Genomic DNA, 17,623 nt, shown 5'->3' on the forward strand with positions numbered 1-17,623 from the left:
AAGTCTATGCAAGAAAGCTGAATCTTTTATTGGAGAGAGAAGAAAACAGAGCTTGTGGCAAGCAGACTGAATTTGCTGATTCTCCCTAGTGTGGTTTCATTCAGAGATGTTTCATGTTCTATTCTCAGTGACCTATTACATCAGTTACTACAGTCATGAGTAGTTAGGCAAGCTCACAGTGATTCAGGCCTTTGCCATGGCTTTTACTTGTACCTTTCAGATATTCCCAAATTACTGCTCTGATGCATAAATTCGATATTTGGGAACTAAATATGTGCCTTTTTTTTTTTTTGGTAACTCTTCTCTGTTTGCTCTTATCTGTTTTCTGTCTCAGAAATGTTTCTATATTTCTTATCAATATTGTTCAAGTCTGTAAAAAGAGATGCATTACATATGAACTGTATTTTTAAAGATATGTTTACCATAAGTACAGAATTTAATTTTAATAATAAATTAAAACCTTATTATACTGGGTAGTAACTTAATGGTACCAAAAATATAGTTCCAGAAAAATTGGCAAAAAGTTTATCATAGAGTTTATCATAGAGTTTCTACTTAAATAAAACCCTTTAATGCAGAAAGCCCCTTTGCTGTCATAGGCAGTGCTGCTGCCACTGATGCCATGTCCTGTTTGGGGTCTTGGTGATTACTGTGGCCTCAGGAGAGGTCTCAGCTGTGCAAGATCCACTGCAAACACCTGTAGTGAAGAGAGTAGTTGCCCTAATAAGTTGACATGGGGTATTCCTGCCAAAGGAAAGCAAGAGGGAGAATTGGGAGCCTGAAGAAGTCAAGTAATATGCTTAAGTCACACATCACAAGAGTGGTAGGACTAGGGACAATAACCAAGTCTTCTGATTAGTCATGGTCATCAATCAGAGCTCATGCTGGCCTACTTTGATGCCTTTTGGTTTTAAAATTAAATCCTTGCTATGAATTTTCTGAGAGAAGTTCACTGAGAATTTACTGCCCACTGGTTTATCAGGTAGTCATTTCTCACTCCCCATCACCTCCTCTTTTGGATAAACTCAGACTCGTCTTGCAAAGTGTAAGTCTATATGAGCTTTGCTGAAGGGGAAAATTTATATAGCAAAAAATCTTGTAAATCTGCCAAAATTTGCAGTACTGTTTTTACTGCGTGCTAATGACTAAATTAGTTACTGTAAAATTTAATAGCTGATTAACTTTTTAGTTAACTCCTTTTTGTGTAACAGCGGTAAACAAAAAACAAAATCATACAATGTAACTGAAAGGAAATTACTTGCACATAGAATCTTGTAAAATATTTTCAAGCCTGGGTTTCTGAAAAGTTTTTTATGTGGCTATGAAAATTGCAAAGTTTGGATTTAGTGTTTTAATTGCTTCAAGCTCAAAACTAAGATTTAGTAACTAAGAGTTAGCGATTAAGTAAGTTAGCAATTAAGTTAATTAAGTAACTAAGAGTTGGCAATTTTAGGTAAGATACTCAGGATCTTCTATGGTTAAGAAGGTCTTACTTGTGTTAAATTGCAATTAATTGCAGAGATGTGGGTACGTCTCCTAGAGTCTGCAAAGTAATGCTGGGATTGCCAAGCTAGAAGTAATTGCTAACTTATGAAATGTAGCTTGAAGCAGGCGTGTCCCTAGATTTTTATGGTTTTTATTCCTCACAAATCTGGGCAAGCAAATTCTGTCTGTCTATAAAAGAACTTCAATTGATTTCTTATTTGATGGTTAAAGGACAATTGGGGTTTATATTTAAGGTATGAGAATTTTCATCCAAGTTCGATCAAAACATCAGGCTGTTCACATCTTAATAGCGCAAATGTTGTGTAATGAAAGTTTAATGGATCATTGAGGTTTTAGCTTCTTGTATATAGGAAATAATTAGTGTTCTCCATAACTAATTATAAATAGAAAAATGAACGGAATTTTATTTTGAAATCATAGCTGATAAAACTGAGTATCTTATTAACAGAATTTACTGTGTGAATGTAGAAATGAAAACTAGGTGATTTTCAAAAAAATATTAGTAACTAAAAACCTAGTATATTCTAAGGATTATAGTAGCCTTTGTGTTGAATAATTTAACCATGGAATAAGAGTTTGAAAGAAGCATTTTTGAAGAACAGTACAGAACAGATTGTTGTAAGAAAAAATAAGAGCTCTCTGATGCCCTGAGGTGTTAGGGCTTAGAGATTTCTGAAAGTTTTTTTTTTGTTTTGGTTTTTTTTTGTTTATTTTTTTTTTTTTTTTTTTTTTTTTTTGGGTTTTTTGTTTTTTTGGTTTTTTTGGTGTTTTTTTTTTTACGGCATACTTTCTATTTTAATACTTAATTTTTGGAGGAAAATAAAAAGAGATGATTGTTCCTTTTTGATTTTCTGCTTTGCCTCTTGAGTTCTATGCTATTTTGTATTAATTATGTTTGGATAATTTAATCTTGTATAAGCAAGAATTTGCCTTTGAACCTTCAAAGAGTTCTGTTGCAGCTTTCACAGAATGTTCAAGTGTTTCAGGGTATGAGACTGAAGTTCCTGCTCTAGAGTCCCTTCTTGGCTCTTCATTATTAACTGTAGCCCTCCTGTCTAATGGACCAGCCTTTTTGCTTTCCCTTTTTTTCTTCAATAATGCAGTTTTGGAATTGTAGGGGGAACAGTGCCACCCCTTGGATTATCCCTTTGTTACATAGGCTGGGGCCTGGAAGGTGAGTTTATTTGGGACAGTGTGTCTCAGAGTTGGTGCTTACCTCCAGTATTATTATGCTGTTACACCCTTATCAAAACTCCCCTTTTTTATTTTCTCTTTTTAATTTTTGTATTTATTATGGATGCCTAAATTTTGACTGCAGTCAGAGCTCTTCTAAAGCATATTGGAATCAGTCAAAACATTTTTAATTTTCCTTAGATGGATTTTATCTGCCATTTCTCCGACTCTTGCCTCAAAAAGGCATTCTACATTTTTGTTTAAGTCTGGGTCTGGATTTTTTCAGTTCCTTTTTTTATGAAAGATTTAGGGATATGCAGCAACTATTCCATGTATTTTCCCCTCTTTCTTTTAATCAGATTGGTGTTTATTTTTAATTTGTTAGTAAGTGCTTAGTCAGCATAGCTGTTAGCATATGATTTTGCATTTCTCAATCTTATACAAACAGCAAGCTATTATAAATTAAAGGATTCTTTCCTTCTGTACAGAAGGGTTATAATAGATGTGCAGCAATTGCAATGTTTTGGCAAATATATTGAAATAATAAACAAAGGAAGCAAACTTCTTGCCATGGCCTAGTTAACAAGAAAAGCAGTAATTCACATACATGTATGCTTTTCCCTCCCTCAGGTTTTAGTTGCTGTGAATTTGGGGTATGGTTCTGTATTTGTGACACACCTCTAGCCTAGTAAAGTCTCTAAAACAGACATTATCTCCCCTGGCAATCTAGGGAACACTAGAGCAAACTCAGTAACTGTCATCCAGAATCTGAATAACCTGGTTACACTCCATGTTCTTTAGATGGGAATATAGCAAAAAACTTGAGTCTGAGACATTATCATATAGCACACAAGACTTTGAGGTTTGTTAAAATCTATTTCTTTGATTTTTTATTTTAGTATAACTTTAACCTGATTTGTTCAGGATCTGCTTTTCCCACACACTTGATGGTTTCAATTTCAGCTCAACTCCTCTGTCACTTAGCAAATGAAAAGGTGTTTCTCTGCTAGCAGGAAAAAGGAATAGAGTTGAGTGTTCCATTCTCTTCTGATACCCTTTCTGTGATTCTTTGAGACATTATATATCATGTTAGGTGTGTGTTTCAAGGCAACAGAAGAGAAAATAAGCCTTGCTTGAAAATCAAATGTATATATATATATGTATATATAACAGAAGGGTCATGTTGTAGTCTTGCATACATACATATCTCACTGTTTGGTGTAGCATGGGAATCTGGAGCGGCTTGCAAAATACAGATATTTGCATTTTAGTGGCAGTTACATGAACTGTCACAGAACACTTAAAAGCCTTAAGTGTTTTGGAAGTCTGACCCAGAATCTCTATAACATTTAAGCAACACAGTGATGATTAACAAAGGATTGGCTATAACTGAAACGTAAGGCTGATACAGTGTTTTCCTGGGTTTGCTCTACAGGGCTCCTTTGTGTAGGAGGCAATGACTGAAAGTTGTAGCTCAAAACTTGCTATGTGAAAAGGAAAATAAAAGTTTTACAAAGTCCTTGTGTGCTTCATGACACTTGAATAAATGAGAAGAGTATTTATATAGAATCCTAAATGGATTACAAGCTTAGTTTTTAAAATTTCATTTCCAGCATTAAGTGGCCATCTCAGCATTCTGCAACCCAAAATTCCTGCCATAGGGTAAATCTCTTTTGTCCTGTGGCTTTTGGGGATTTTTTTTTCTTTTCTTTCTTCTGTTATTTATAGATTGTTTGCTTTTTATTGTTTTTTTATTGCTCTTTTCTTTCTTTATTTTTTTAAGAGATACCTATATTTAATAGTGGCTTTGAGGGTGCTGTTTCTATAGAAATGATTCCACACAATGCAGGGTAAAAAATTACCACTAATGCTTGACTTTAAATTATTTGAAAGTGAATAACTGTGTTTAAAACTGGTTTGGGAAAAAGCAAAAATTTTGCCAAAATTGAAGCTCTGTGTTCTCAGAACACTCAGCACTCTTTAAAATTTTCTTTTTTAAAAAATGAAGACTTTCCTTGAAATGGATTGATAATAAATAATAGAGCAGACTTGATTCAGATTGAAACTGTGATTGTATGTAGCTTGGAATATTCCAACAGGTAGGACAGAGTGTGCATAACAATGTGATTCTCACTATCTTAATTCAGAGATAACTGGGCCTTGGGATTTTTGCTAATCATAATTAAGGGTATATTGTCAGATAACAATCCGCAAGTTCTATTCACCACTATAATTTCTTGTGATGGTGAGACTCCTACCAGTTGATATGAATTTAATAGCTTATTTCACCTTGCAACACCTGTACACAATGAAATAAGATTTAAACTCCAGATGTTAACAATATATTAGACTTAGGTAGTAAAAATGTTGTTTCAATGAATTTAATGTTTTTCAATTTTTGAATTTGATGGACAGATCTCACTGGTTCAGGTGATAAGGCATGAGACAAGACAACAGATACTTGTACTCAGGCAAAATACCCTTTTTCAGACATTCACAAAGTAAAAAATGTTATGGTCAGCAAGATATAAAAGTAAGGAAAAATTTAAGCTTTCAATTGAATAGTTATTTTAACAATTAGTAGTAATTGTGTAATATTTATACATTTATGACTATTTATTGGAAGGTATGTACATGTTTGATATTGGCCATGCAAAACTTCGGAGTTTGGTTATGTAGTAATTATTATACCGTGCTTCAGATGCTGCCTTTACATCATTGAGTGATAGCTGGGAGCAGAGGAATGTCTACCTTGTTTCAGAAAGTCTACTTGGAATGAAAACCTTGTGTGTCCCCTCCTTGCACTGTGATCCTCAGTCAGGATTGTTCACAATACAGCAGCTTCAGAAAGAAGTCTGAAGCCTGTATTGAATCATAACTGTCATGATGTGCTGCATCAAGTATTGCTTTAAACTGTTTGAAAGTTCACTGTAGTCTCCATGGACATGAGTGAATTCTTACAGTTTTCCTGTGGGTTTCACAGCCATGTCTATAAATGGAAGTTTGGTCACTCTTGGTTTATGCGCCAATGAGCAATCCTGAAGGATAGGTCTGGTAAAGTCAGATTTTTTTGTCTCTTTTTAATGGAGGAAAGCATTCTATGATAATATATAATGCTTGAAACTCAAGTAGGACTAATTTTCTAAAGAAAATCAGAGCTGAAAATAAACTATCTTATGATTTATTTTTGTTGTCTTTTTTTTTTTGTATGTAAAAGAATAAATGGTAATGTTATTAAATAATTACTCTTTTCTTTTCTTTTGTAGGTTGTCTTAGTCTTCGCTCTTAGTATTGGTGCTCTTGTAATATACTTCATAGATTCATCAAAGTGAGTATTTCAGTACATTTTCCTTTCCCTCCTTTCCTGCAGCAATTACACATTTCTGAATTTCTCCATTCATCTACTTCAAATCAGTGCTTGGTCTCATTGCCTGAGTGCAAAGAACTTTATAATAGCAAAGGTTCCACAAAAATAACTTAAGAATGGGAAAAAAAATATTACATGAACTAAATTGAACACAGTCACATTGGATTTGTAGAATGGAGAGGAAAACTACTTTTGTGTATTGAGATTATACATACTATTGCAAAATTACAGTTTTTATATTCATTATGCATGTGTAGAATCTTTCAAAATCAAGACTAGGATAAGAAATACAGGCTAAAAATATTTGTCAGAAAATTGCAGTTTGGAGGAGGAAAACAGCGTCTGGGGAGACTGACAAGAACACTTCTGAAAACCTCTGCGTGAGTTAGACTGTACGAGCATTGTATCTTGCATCTCTGTATTTCCAGCTTCTGAGCGTGGTAGGTTTCTACCAAGATAAGGTGAACTACTAATAGTCTGCAAAGCATCTCAATATTTCTTAGGTTTACTCTGATGTTATCATACAGTGTTGTGGTTTTGGCCAGGCAGTAGAATGTTTCATCAGGCTGTGTGGTGGTTTGATACAAACGAGATAACTCAGATCATATTCTGATATCGTTCATACTCCACCCTTGAATTCACATCGAGCTGGGCACTGTCAGTGCTGTAACAGGCGGACTGGTAGCCTAACACAGAAGAAATGAATAGAAAGGGGCTTAAAAAATATTCTTCCTTGAATACAGTTCTTTTGGGAGAGTGATATTCTGAAGAATCAATAGCAATTTTAAGTTCTATGATGATATGGTTATTGTTTTTCTCTGAGCTAGTTTAAGCCTTTCCATTACTGCAACTGTTAAGATTGTATGCCAGAGTCAGTCCATGTGAGCCTGCCTACTGTCTGTAATGGTAGTAGTAATGGTCTAAACCAGTCATTCTGTGACTCAGAAAATCAGATATTCCACTGTTGACCTCTGTGCATCCTGATATTTAGGAAGGTGGCACCAGCAGAAGACATTCTTGGATATGTGGATGCCAACTCTGTATTGTGCGAGTTTGAAGCCATTGATGTGTCAAGTATAATGCAAATAACTAAAGCAGAGGTTTTCTTTGTGGGGAGGAGCCAAGTGATGGGAAAACTCAAGTTCTGTCTTGAGCTCCCTTGAAGTGAGGACAATTGGTTTTCCTTCTTAACATTGCAATGAGTGTTTCTGTCAATTTTAGCAATTTTTCCTTAGCATGTCACCACTGAAGTACATAAAGTAGTCCCTTTCTGAAGACCTTTGTAAAACTTTATAAAGCAAAGTGGCAAAGCTTCTGGATACCTGATATTTCCAGGTCAAAAGTGTGGCATAAATTAAAACCTGGTTTTACTTATGTTTCAATTTCAGATCAACTAGAGCTATGTGTCAGGGTAATTGTTTTTTGTGAAACTAATGGAATATATGATGAATTTTAGGTACTACATTTTTGAGTCTTTGATTGTTTTCCTCAAGGAGAGCAAAGCTGACAACATGGGAGAGTGTGTGGGACACTTGAGCTTTCTTTGGGCCACCCAATCCATGTAGTGCTACCAGCTTACTGATTGCTTGATCAACAAGTGTTTTGACTGGGCATTTCTCTTGGTTTTCAGTCCATGTTTAACTTGTGCTGCAGTTTAAATTCAGGAACCTGAAGTTAGCATACTGTACTTGCACACTTTTTCTTCAGTTTCTCTTCCTTTCTCCCCTCTTACCCTTCAGTTCTACATGCACATCTTGGTCTTTTCTGTATTTTTTTTTAAATGCTTAGTGATTAATTCATGTTAGAAACACCCCAGATATATCCCCAAAGAGAAAAGTTCTGCTTAATTTTATTCTGCTGCTGACACCCATTTCAGCAATGCAGAATCAAATACAGCATTATATCAGTCTATTTAAGATCTGCAAGTGCACGCTTGGAAAAAGTAATTGCTTTGAGAACTTGGTCAAACAGGAAATAATGAAGGTAGGGTGAGAGGAATGCTTCTGGTATCCCCAAAAATGCAGCTGGAACAACAGAGACTGCAGCTTGCCCAAGATCAGTGGGGACCAATAGGCTCTAGTGCTCCCACCAGAGAGATGGTGGCATGCACCAGGGTGTACTTTCCCTTAACAATGCATTCCAGGGCTGGTGTGTTCTGCCTGGGCCATGGACTCTCACCTGTTACTGCCTCTTATGTGGAGAGTTAGAAAAGTTGTGTCTCAATCCAAAGCTGAAGAGTGTCAGTGTGAACAGTCATTTAATGGATCTTGGCAGTGATCTATTCATCCAAGACCCTTAATCTGCCTGTATATTTATTGGTGTATGGATGGTCCACAAAGGAGTCCTGATGACTTCATACCAAAAGGGCATCAAGAAAGATGGGAAAAACAGCACTGTTTCATTGTTTCATTAGATACTGAAGGGAAGAGTGAAAAGGCCATAGAATTTTTTCAAGCAAGCATGTGTCATAATTAATTGTAGTATGAAGGCTGAATTGAGGTGTGAAGGTTGTCACAGCTGTGAGAGGAAACAAAGAACATTTTTATGTTACCCAGTTCATCACTCTGACAGACGCTCTGCCAGAGTAGTACCAGATGAAATGGCACATCCAGTGCAATGCTCTTTGGAGGGATCTGAGCTCAGAAGATGGTGCAGCTTTAACATCCTCCATGCCAGTTAGTCCTACATCTCAGCAGAGCCAATTAAGTAGCTTTGTGTTGCTATGAAATATTTCTGTACTGGTTCTGTTTCTGGTACAAACTTCAGATTCTGTACCATACTTTATCACAAAAAAATGGGCTTTCCTTAAAGCTTTATATGTTTCTAAAACTATCAGAAAATATCCTACATACCCTGCACATCTCCATACCCCTTTCGTTAGTGTTATGACAGGAGAGATATCACAAAAAGATACTTTTAGCCACCACAAATTATTAATCAAATAATTTATAAGAAATATAGAAACATCTTGAAGTGTTAAGCCACCTTGTCATGGTTGCAACTTCATTGCTGACATTCTGACTACTGCATCATTGTTCTTTCTTTGCTCCAACTTCTATTATATATATAAAGTATCCTGCTATGTATCTGACTGCATAAAAGTTCACTCTTGAAGACAGATATTAATTGTATTTTTGTGTTGGATATTGGCCATGCAGAACTTAATTGTATTTTTGTTTTTATTCTGTATGTGGATGGCATTTTGAAAGGATTGTGATTCCCTCAAGGAAAACAATTTTCTTGTGCTTCTTCTGTCTCCTGTGGTGCCTTTGGGTTCATTTTTTTGGGTGTTGTCCTTATTATTTATGGTAAAACAAGCCTGTCCCAGCTATGCTAACAGTTAGATTCCAATCTAGGTGATTTTGTCTACTTGTTTAGTAGCAATTTAGCTGGAAACACGTCAGAGATACAACAGAACTTGCTTAACAAAACAGTGCAACATGAAAAGTCTGGTTTCTTGTTTTGGAGGATTCATGCTGCTTTCTTGCCATTGCATGGGAATAAATTAGGAAGGAAGGAGGCATTGGAAATCTATATATTTTGTTTGAGAAGTTTCCTGTGTGACAGCACAAGGAGAAAAGTGTCATTAGCAAATTCTCTTGGAAAGTCTTACTTGAAAAAAATATTTTTCCCCTAAAAACAGCACTTTGTTTCAAGTCCTTATGAATTCTCTTGTGTTGTGGGAACATTTGAGGCTAAGTTGTGATAGCGTACTGTGTTTGGCTTTCCTGCTTGTTTGCTACTGCTTCTGTGTTTTGTCTTTTGAGAGACATTTGATTTTGCTCAGCAAAATCTTCTACAAAAATACTGCAAGCCTGGTGGGGATGATTTATTCAAATTTTTTACAGATACAGTGTTACTGCCCAGGAGAATTCACATCTTTTTCATTTGTGTAGTCTGTGTTACCCCTTTTACAGACCTGTATGAGGTGTGAAGTTTATCTGAATAGTTCAGTAAGTCTGTGTAAACATAAACACTCAAGTAGTTTTAGATACCAATCTCATTTTCATTACAAGTCATTAAGCTTTTCCATATTAACTGGAATAATCTGCAGAACATTTTTTGATGATTCCTTCTTGGTTTCATGGCCCTTCAAGGAAATAGCAATTTTAATTTAATTTGTAAGTCAACAATGCTACATCTGAATTTTAAGTGGATCTGATTGGCCTGATGTATAAAAAAATGAAGATAAGTCTGATAGGATCAAAAATGAGTTCATATAAAAAGTTCAGTTTGAGCTTTGATTTTATTATAGTTTTCAGGTTATAGTTTGTTTTTATGAATGTATTATTTGTTTTTAATTTGCAAGGCATAGAAAAGTAAAAGAATGATTTTTTTTTTTTCTGAAGTAACCAGTTTAGGGCTATGCTGTATCATTTTACTGAGGTCATCCTGTGCAGTTCATGGTTCTGTACTCTCAAGTATGTATTTACCAGTATTTTGGGTGTGCACAGATTTTACATAGCCTTTCAATCTTCATAGCCTTTCAATATTTGTGGAGTTAAGTAAGTAGGACTTAAATTGTACTAAACTTTGTTTCAAGCCTTCTTGCTTATAATGAAATCTACCACTATTGTTGCCTGCATTCTTGGGTGGGAAGTCTTCCACAGTACCTTGCAGCTGGTGGCATTGTAAAATTTTAATATTTTGCTAATTTAAATTTTGTTAACACTGCATCAGTTTCTGGCCACTTTGAGCTGATATATTTTGTTCCATGCTGAAGGAAATCCAGTTATATGTGTTCTCTTCACCTCTTTTTTACATGGAAAGGGAAAAAATAAACTTTTAATTCCCCTTAGTTTTATTAACTACTCACTTGTCAAATGGAGTGATAGGTGTAATTTTCTGATTCAAAGAAAATTTAGCTTAAATATATAAATTTATTGTGAGTATTTATTTTGAAGTAGCTTGGTTTTTAGTATTATAACAGAATTGTAACTTCAGTTGTTCCTACTGCTGATTCTCAGCAAATCACAAAATCTGTGGTTCATAAAGCCTCAGTCAATACCCTTTAAACTGATACATCATTAAATAAGACTTTTGGTCATAAGTATTTTATTTTTATCTTTACTGTGCTTGTAGTCGGTGCTGAGTGTACACCATTATTGCTTTAATTGAAAAGTGGTTTCCAGAAGAAAGCCTTATTCGTGACAATGAACTTTAATTTTCTTCACTGCTCTGCAAATTTTCCTGGGAAAGTGTCCATAGCTAAAATTCATTGCTTTCATTAGCATGCTGCACTTGAAGCCAGGTGGGTGTGCAGCTCAATGCATGGCCTCTGCAGGCAACTGAATACCAGGATGATTGAAGGTCTTTGTTAGGCACAGATGGTGTTAATTATGAGTCAAATCCAGCAACAGCAGTGATATGATTATTATAAGGTAAAAACCAAAAGAAACAGGCCACAGTGGAGGGAAGAAAACACCTGGTAATGATTGTCCATGTGTTGCTATGCACTTGGCTCTCTAGGACGAAGGGATTAGGTATGATTTTATGTCTCCTAGTTTAGTTGTTAGACATTGTCCCTTAACCACCAATCATGTTACCTTGAATTATTAAAAAAATCTGGATATAGTGAGGCATACTGAAAAATTAGATTCATGATTTATGTACTATCAGTCTCTAAGCTCAGTGTTTGCATTCATCCTCTGACATGTTCAGAGAGCTTGAGTTTGGCAAATTACATACAGAAAATTTGTAAAACACTACCTGAACAACTCCTTCAATCTATTTAGGAGATTATAATAATGAATAAAGGAAATTACCCTGTATGTGTTTGTCATGTTAATGAAATAACATTGGATTACACTGATTTTTGCTAGTGGTATAGAATCTCTGGTTAGGCATTATGGAAATATTCTGAGTTCTCTAGACAAACCACTGTAATGAAATTTCTGTTAATCAATGCCAGTAGTTTGTGTTTGCTAAATAATGAAAATGAATTGTTGCAAATGAATTAAATGAGCAACACTGTGAATGATAAAATGCCAAACAAAAATAGAGTTCCTTTCCTAATAATTGACAAATCAAGCTCTGGGGAAATTTTGGGGTATCGTTTTAATCCCTTGGTGTTCTACAGAAATTCTTAGTAATTGTGATGCACAACCTTGATGATGAGATAAATTCCAATGGGATTACTTTTCTGAAGTGTTGGGCCTTGTAAAAGATCTCAGAAACCGCCACTGAGTACCACTGAGTAGAATTTGGCCCTCTTCTTAATACCTGAAGGAGGTTCCTTCAGGTATTTATAAGTGTTGGTAAGAGTATTTGAGCATTTGTCAGACAAAAGTGTCACTCACCCCTTCTCATATGACAGGACCCCAGTTCCTTAACATCTTTTGCCTTTCACTGGTCTCACTCCCCAGTGTCTATGTCTTCATGCTGGAGACACATTTCCTAAAGCAGCCTGGAAAATGCTGCTGACCTTTACTGCAAGAGCTCATGGGTGGCTTAGAGTGAACTTCTCAACTCAGGTCATTTTCTGCAAAGCTGCTTTCCAGCTGCAGCCAGTTGCATGCTATGCTAAGGAATCACTGAAGTTCAAGTTTGCATAATTTTATTACTCCAAAAATAAGTCAGTAATCTGAAATAGCAAAACTTTGTACGTGCAGCGATATTTACTGGCTTTATTTGTATGAAAATGTTGCTAGATAGTCCTTTAAGTAAATATCTGTCACTTAAATTAATGTGTTTATACTGAACATAGCAGGCTTAAGAGTTTGATCATTAAATAGCTAAGTCCTCACTTTTTCATAAGCAAATTCTTATATGGTTTAAATTCTTGTCATCTCTTAGACAGATGAGAGTACTGTATTTCAGGAATCAGATCCTTCTTTTTTAAGGGTTAGGTGGAATGTACTAATTTTTTTTTAAACATTTGGCCATTGGTTTTTTCTTCTGCAGTTTCTAGTTGATTGGCAGAAATCTGATTTCAGTATAGGCAAAAATATGTACCACTGGCAGATTTTTAAGACAGCACTTTTTAGGAGAGTAAGACATGCTGCTCTCTCAAGTTTCTCTCTTTGAAGAATGAATGGGGGAAATTAATTGGGAATGGAGGTCTGACTTAGATGTTGTCTAATTTGAATAGCTTGTTAGCTATATTTACATGACAAGGCTTTTTCAAAGAGGCAGGATTTTACACTAAAATATCACACCCTGTGGTGTAGGGAGGGCAGACATGGCACTGTTCCAGTTGGGAAGTAGAATGGTACTCATGGGTCATTCTCTATGGTGTTTGGAGAAATGCTAAAATCTATATGATTTGTGATTAAGGAAAATTTGATAGCTGTGACAATGGGGAAGTATTGGAAAAGAGATTCATAGGATGATTGTGGAATTTCCTGCATCACTGGTATTTGGCTTGTACAAGTTATACCTAGTGATGTTTCGGTTGGTGGCGTGTTGGAATATCTGATTATTATGTCTTCTGCAATGTAAAGCTGACTATGTGGCCTGGGAGCTCAAAGGAAATTAGGACCGCATTGTTGCTCTGAAGATCTAAGCCTGCAAGAGTGTCAAGGGTGTCTACACAATTTCAATCTTACAGGAATATTTTTTTGCCTAAAACTGCCATGGATAAAAAGTGAGCATTTAACACCTTCATGTTTTGTAAGACAGTTTCTTACTGATGTTATTGTAAACTCAGGGACTCTCAGAATACAAATGGACCCAAGCCCAGGGAAGATGTGTGATCCTAGCTCAGGGCAGACTCTGTTTTCATAACATTGCTGCTTTGCATTTAAAGCCACAATTACTTAGATAATACTTCGGTCATTTAGTGTGACTGATCTGTGAGTGTTTTGTTGTTGTTTTCTTTTTTTTTTTTTTTTTTTTAATCTGGAGGCTGTGTGTAGACATACAGAAATGTTTCTGAGAATTCCGTGTTAGATGCTAGCATTTTATTTCTTATCTGAAAATGAATAACAAATACAACAAATATGTAGTACCACGAGGTAGAAAATTCTTTTCCCCCCTGCTGTGTTCCAAGTCTGTTCTGGCACTTTATGACAAGAGGCATTTATGGCAAGTAAGTTTACTGCTTGTTCTGAAGCTGTTAGCGAGAAATAAACTTAAACCTGTATGTTTGGACATGGAAGTTATAATATGCTTTTGAGTCAAATTCTTTTCTCTCTGCTTGAGGGGTGGTTTAGTTTTCTATGCTGTTTTGCTTCATGTGGGATACCTGAACTCCTTCAAGTGGAGGGGGCAAGGCTTGACAAAGGCTGTAGCAGATGTTTGTCTCACCTGTCGGGTTTTCTCCAAGCAAGTGCTCGTTGTTAAAGGACATTTGAATAACACTATTCAACCTCGCCAAACAGCATCTTTCTTTTCCAATGAGTTACTTCTGCTTTTGTGTACTGAGAAATCCAAAGGCATCAGGTTAAACATCAGGCTGAAAAAGAACTGCAAATTGACAGCTGCTTCTAGTTGATTCCTGGCAGTCTTCATTGATTTCTAGTTCTGTTTTGGGAAGATTATTCCCATCTGCTCTAAATTCCATTAGCTTCTGTAGGGCAGGATCTCAAAGGTTGATTTGTGCAAGAGTAAGGTCTTTTACCTGAAGGTTCACCTGAAGGTAGATGTCAGGCATAATCAGGCTTGTTTAGAAAGCCATACTTCTAAATGATGTTTTAAGTTCAGGAGTTTCTCCTCTGCTGTGCTGCTTTCATAAATCTTGCATTAGTTTTGATACCATATGCAATTCATATCTCTGCATGAACTCAAGTTTCTGAGTCCAGTGAAACCAAAGTGTTAAAAGTTATGTCTGTTATCTAAAAAACCCCAGAGCCAATGTTCTTTTTAAAATTCTACCCATGACTATGGATAAAAAAAAAAAAAAAAGTAATAGAACATCTCAGTTTCTCCTTTGTGTGGTTTGCAAAAATTATATATAAAAATATATATTAAAAATTTATATGCAAAAAATTATATTTATTTTGAAAATTATGTTTGTGTTTCAGCACTACATGTTATGCAGCATCTGAAGCACAAGCTTGCTTGCTGGCATGAATTACAATTTACTCTAATTATTGTTGTCTCTGAATAATAATTTACTGTTTCTAGAGCGTCTATAAAATAAGCTTATTGACACTGTTATGCTTACATATGCATTTTTTGGATAATGACTTGGATCTGACTTAAGAAATATGGTTAAAAAAATATTTAGACTAGCATTTATTTGCTTGGATTTAATAGCTTAGGTTCTGGTAACTTTCACTGGAAACAAGTTTTCAGGAAACCTGCCCTGTGTTGGTGTTCACCACCTACACAATAATTTGAAGGTCAGTTTGTGTAAGGAAACTGTATAAATCACATTTATGGCCTGCTCAGTTTCACTTCTCTGTTTTCATAAACTCATACCCTGTTGCTTGATGTGTTTCCAGTATTGCTACGGGAACATATTCTTAAATTACAATTCAAATTCTTTTAAAAACCCCACCAGTGTATAATTGATATTCAGGTTAGAATCTTTCTTTATTTTTTTTTCCTCTTTCCAAATGAATGTCTGCATTTTTTGTTTCATCCCAAAGCATACGACAATGCATCTGCAAATATTTTGTCCCCTGCTTTCTTTCCCTGTAGACAGATTAGTTGTGCACACTGAGCTAGAAGCACTCTTCCTTAGCACTGGGCAAATTCCCAAATCTATATAATCTAAAAGAGGAGATAACTCAGCTGAGGCTTTAAAAATACCAGACCATATAGCTGTTATTAAAACGTGGCTTGCATAGAATATTGCTTTTTAGAGTGGAGTTAAACATATAATCAGCCTTACCCCTCTGCTTTTTAAGCTACAGATACAAATAAAGATGTGACCTCTTTTGCTTTTTTTTCCCTGCCTTTTCTCCTGACAGCTTGACAAATTGTAGCTTTTGGGACACCCCAGTAGTTGATGAGTCATTTCTGCTTAAAAATAGAATTCCTTGCAGCAAGGACACCCATTCCACTTTTGACGCATGTGTTGTTTCTGACAGAGTCACAGGGCCAACTGTGCCATGTTAATTAAGCAGCCAGGAGGAAAAGAGCTCTCTCTCTTCAGTAAATACCAGAGCTGGAATCCAACAATACTGAAAAAAAGAAAAGGGAAATCCCATATACATGAACACGAATACCTGCAGGCTTTCCTCCCTTCCCTGTACTTTGTGAGCATTTTGAGTCCTTTATGGATCCCTGGTGCAATGTAGCAAACATCACTATCCCACCTTTCTTCTGTGCCACCCCGTGCTCTTTTTTATTTTTTTATTTTTATCCTCAAAGACCTGACAAAAAAACAGCTTCACAAAGGGAATTGTAAGGTCTAGTTACTGTGCACAGAAGAAAATTTGTAATGGAGCATTACAATATTATTATCTTTTATTAGTGGGGCACAGAAATGGTGCTGCATGAGAACAGTGATAATCAGCTGTGTTCAGCACCAGGTACATGTGATAGAGTACCCTATACAAGTCTCAATAGGAGAAAGTATTAAATACAAATGTGATTATATTAAAATGGCAATTTGTGGCATTGTAGTAGATCTTGCTCACTTTAACGTTCATAAAGTCTTTATTACTCTTATCAAATCTAGCGCAATTACAGGGAGTGGAGCAGGCTGTTCTTTAGCAAGATTTTTTGCCCATGGTGTATTTATTAATCTGCTGCTGATGGGAATTATTTAGCCTCAAAACTGGGGGCCAGCCCCTTGAGTGGAACAATTTTATGGTGCATAAAACCATATTGCTGCAATGATTTTTCTTAGCGATTTGAAGATTTGTTTTTCTCACAGGTTTTGTACTTTGATAATAAGCATTAGAAATAGTGAATTTTATGCCAGCTCAACATCCAGAAAGTAATCAATTCTTACAATTCAGGAAATGGCATGAGTTTGCTGGAGACTGTGATACTGTAAGATTCTTTAAGAAATATAAGTCTGATGCTAACAGCCCTAAAACATACTGTATCATCCATATATTACCATTTTTAGCCTTTTCATTTGTCACCATTTTAAGCCTAATATTTTCTGAAAACAAAGTGATTTTCTATGTTCATGTAATTATTTAAATTTGTTTTAATTATACTCCATCTCTGCTGAAAAATATCATTTTTCAACCAAGGTGGCTCAGTTTCTATCCATTCCTGTGATAAAAAGGGAATTCTAAGAGTAACATTATATGGATTATATGAAGTATCTTTTGATATTATTTATATTTATTCTGTTAAGCAATATTAATTCTGAGTAGAAGATGACATAATGTATCTGAACTCAGATAACTGATGGCTGGTTTGCTATTCAGAGTCATATTAGTCAAAACACTCATGGGTGACAGATTTTAAAAACCAGAAGTAGATACTGGTGTCAATGGTCAGTATACTATTATTTACAGAATATCCATTCATTGCAAATAACCTTTCTGAATAACACTAATACTTAAATTCTTGTAAAGCTCTTTGATGACTTAATTTTAAAATCAAATTTTTTCCCACCTTCCATTTGAAATTTGGTGTCAATGACTTTCATTTTATTGATATGATGAAATTCAGGTGAGAAATAGGACCCATAAACTTGTATCAAAGTCAATAAATAAAAAATTTACT

The 17,623-nt window shown here is 35.4% G+C and overlaps 1 protein-coding gene across 50 annotated transcripts in view; it reads left to right on the plus strand.

The window, feature by feature from the left end:
* KCNMA1 (potassium calcium-activated channel subfamily M alpha 1) overlaps nucleotides 1-17,623 on the plus strand; it is a 424,339-nt gene that overhangs the window by 181,932 nt on the left and 224,784 nt on the right. For all 50 annotated transcript variants that reach the window (XM_038141591.1, XM_038141590.1, XM_038141595.1 and 47 more), the window contains one exon: nucleotides 5,946-6,007. In XM_038141591.1, coding sequence (XP_037997519.1) covers nucleotides 5,946-6,007 — 62 coding nt within the window. The remainder of the gene's footprint in view (nucleotides 1-5,945; nucleotides 6,008-17,623) is intronic.

This window comes from Motacilla alba, chromosome 6 (assembly GCF_015832195.1).
Source record: "Motacilla alba alba isolate MOTALB_02 chromosome 6, Motacilla_alba_V1.0_pri, whole genome shotgun sequence".
In the NCBI taxonomy this organism is placed as follows: domain Eukaryota; kingdom Metazoa; phylum Chordata; class Aves; order Passeriformes; family Motacillidae; genus Motacilla; species Motacilla alba.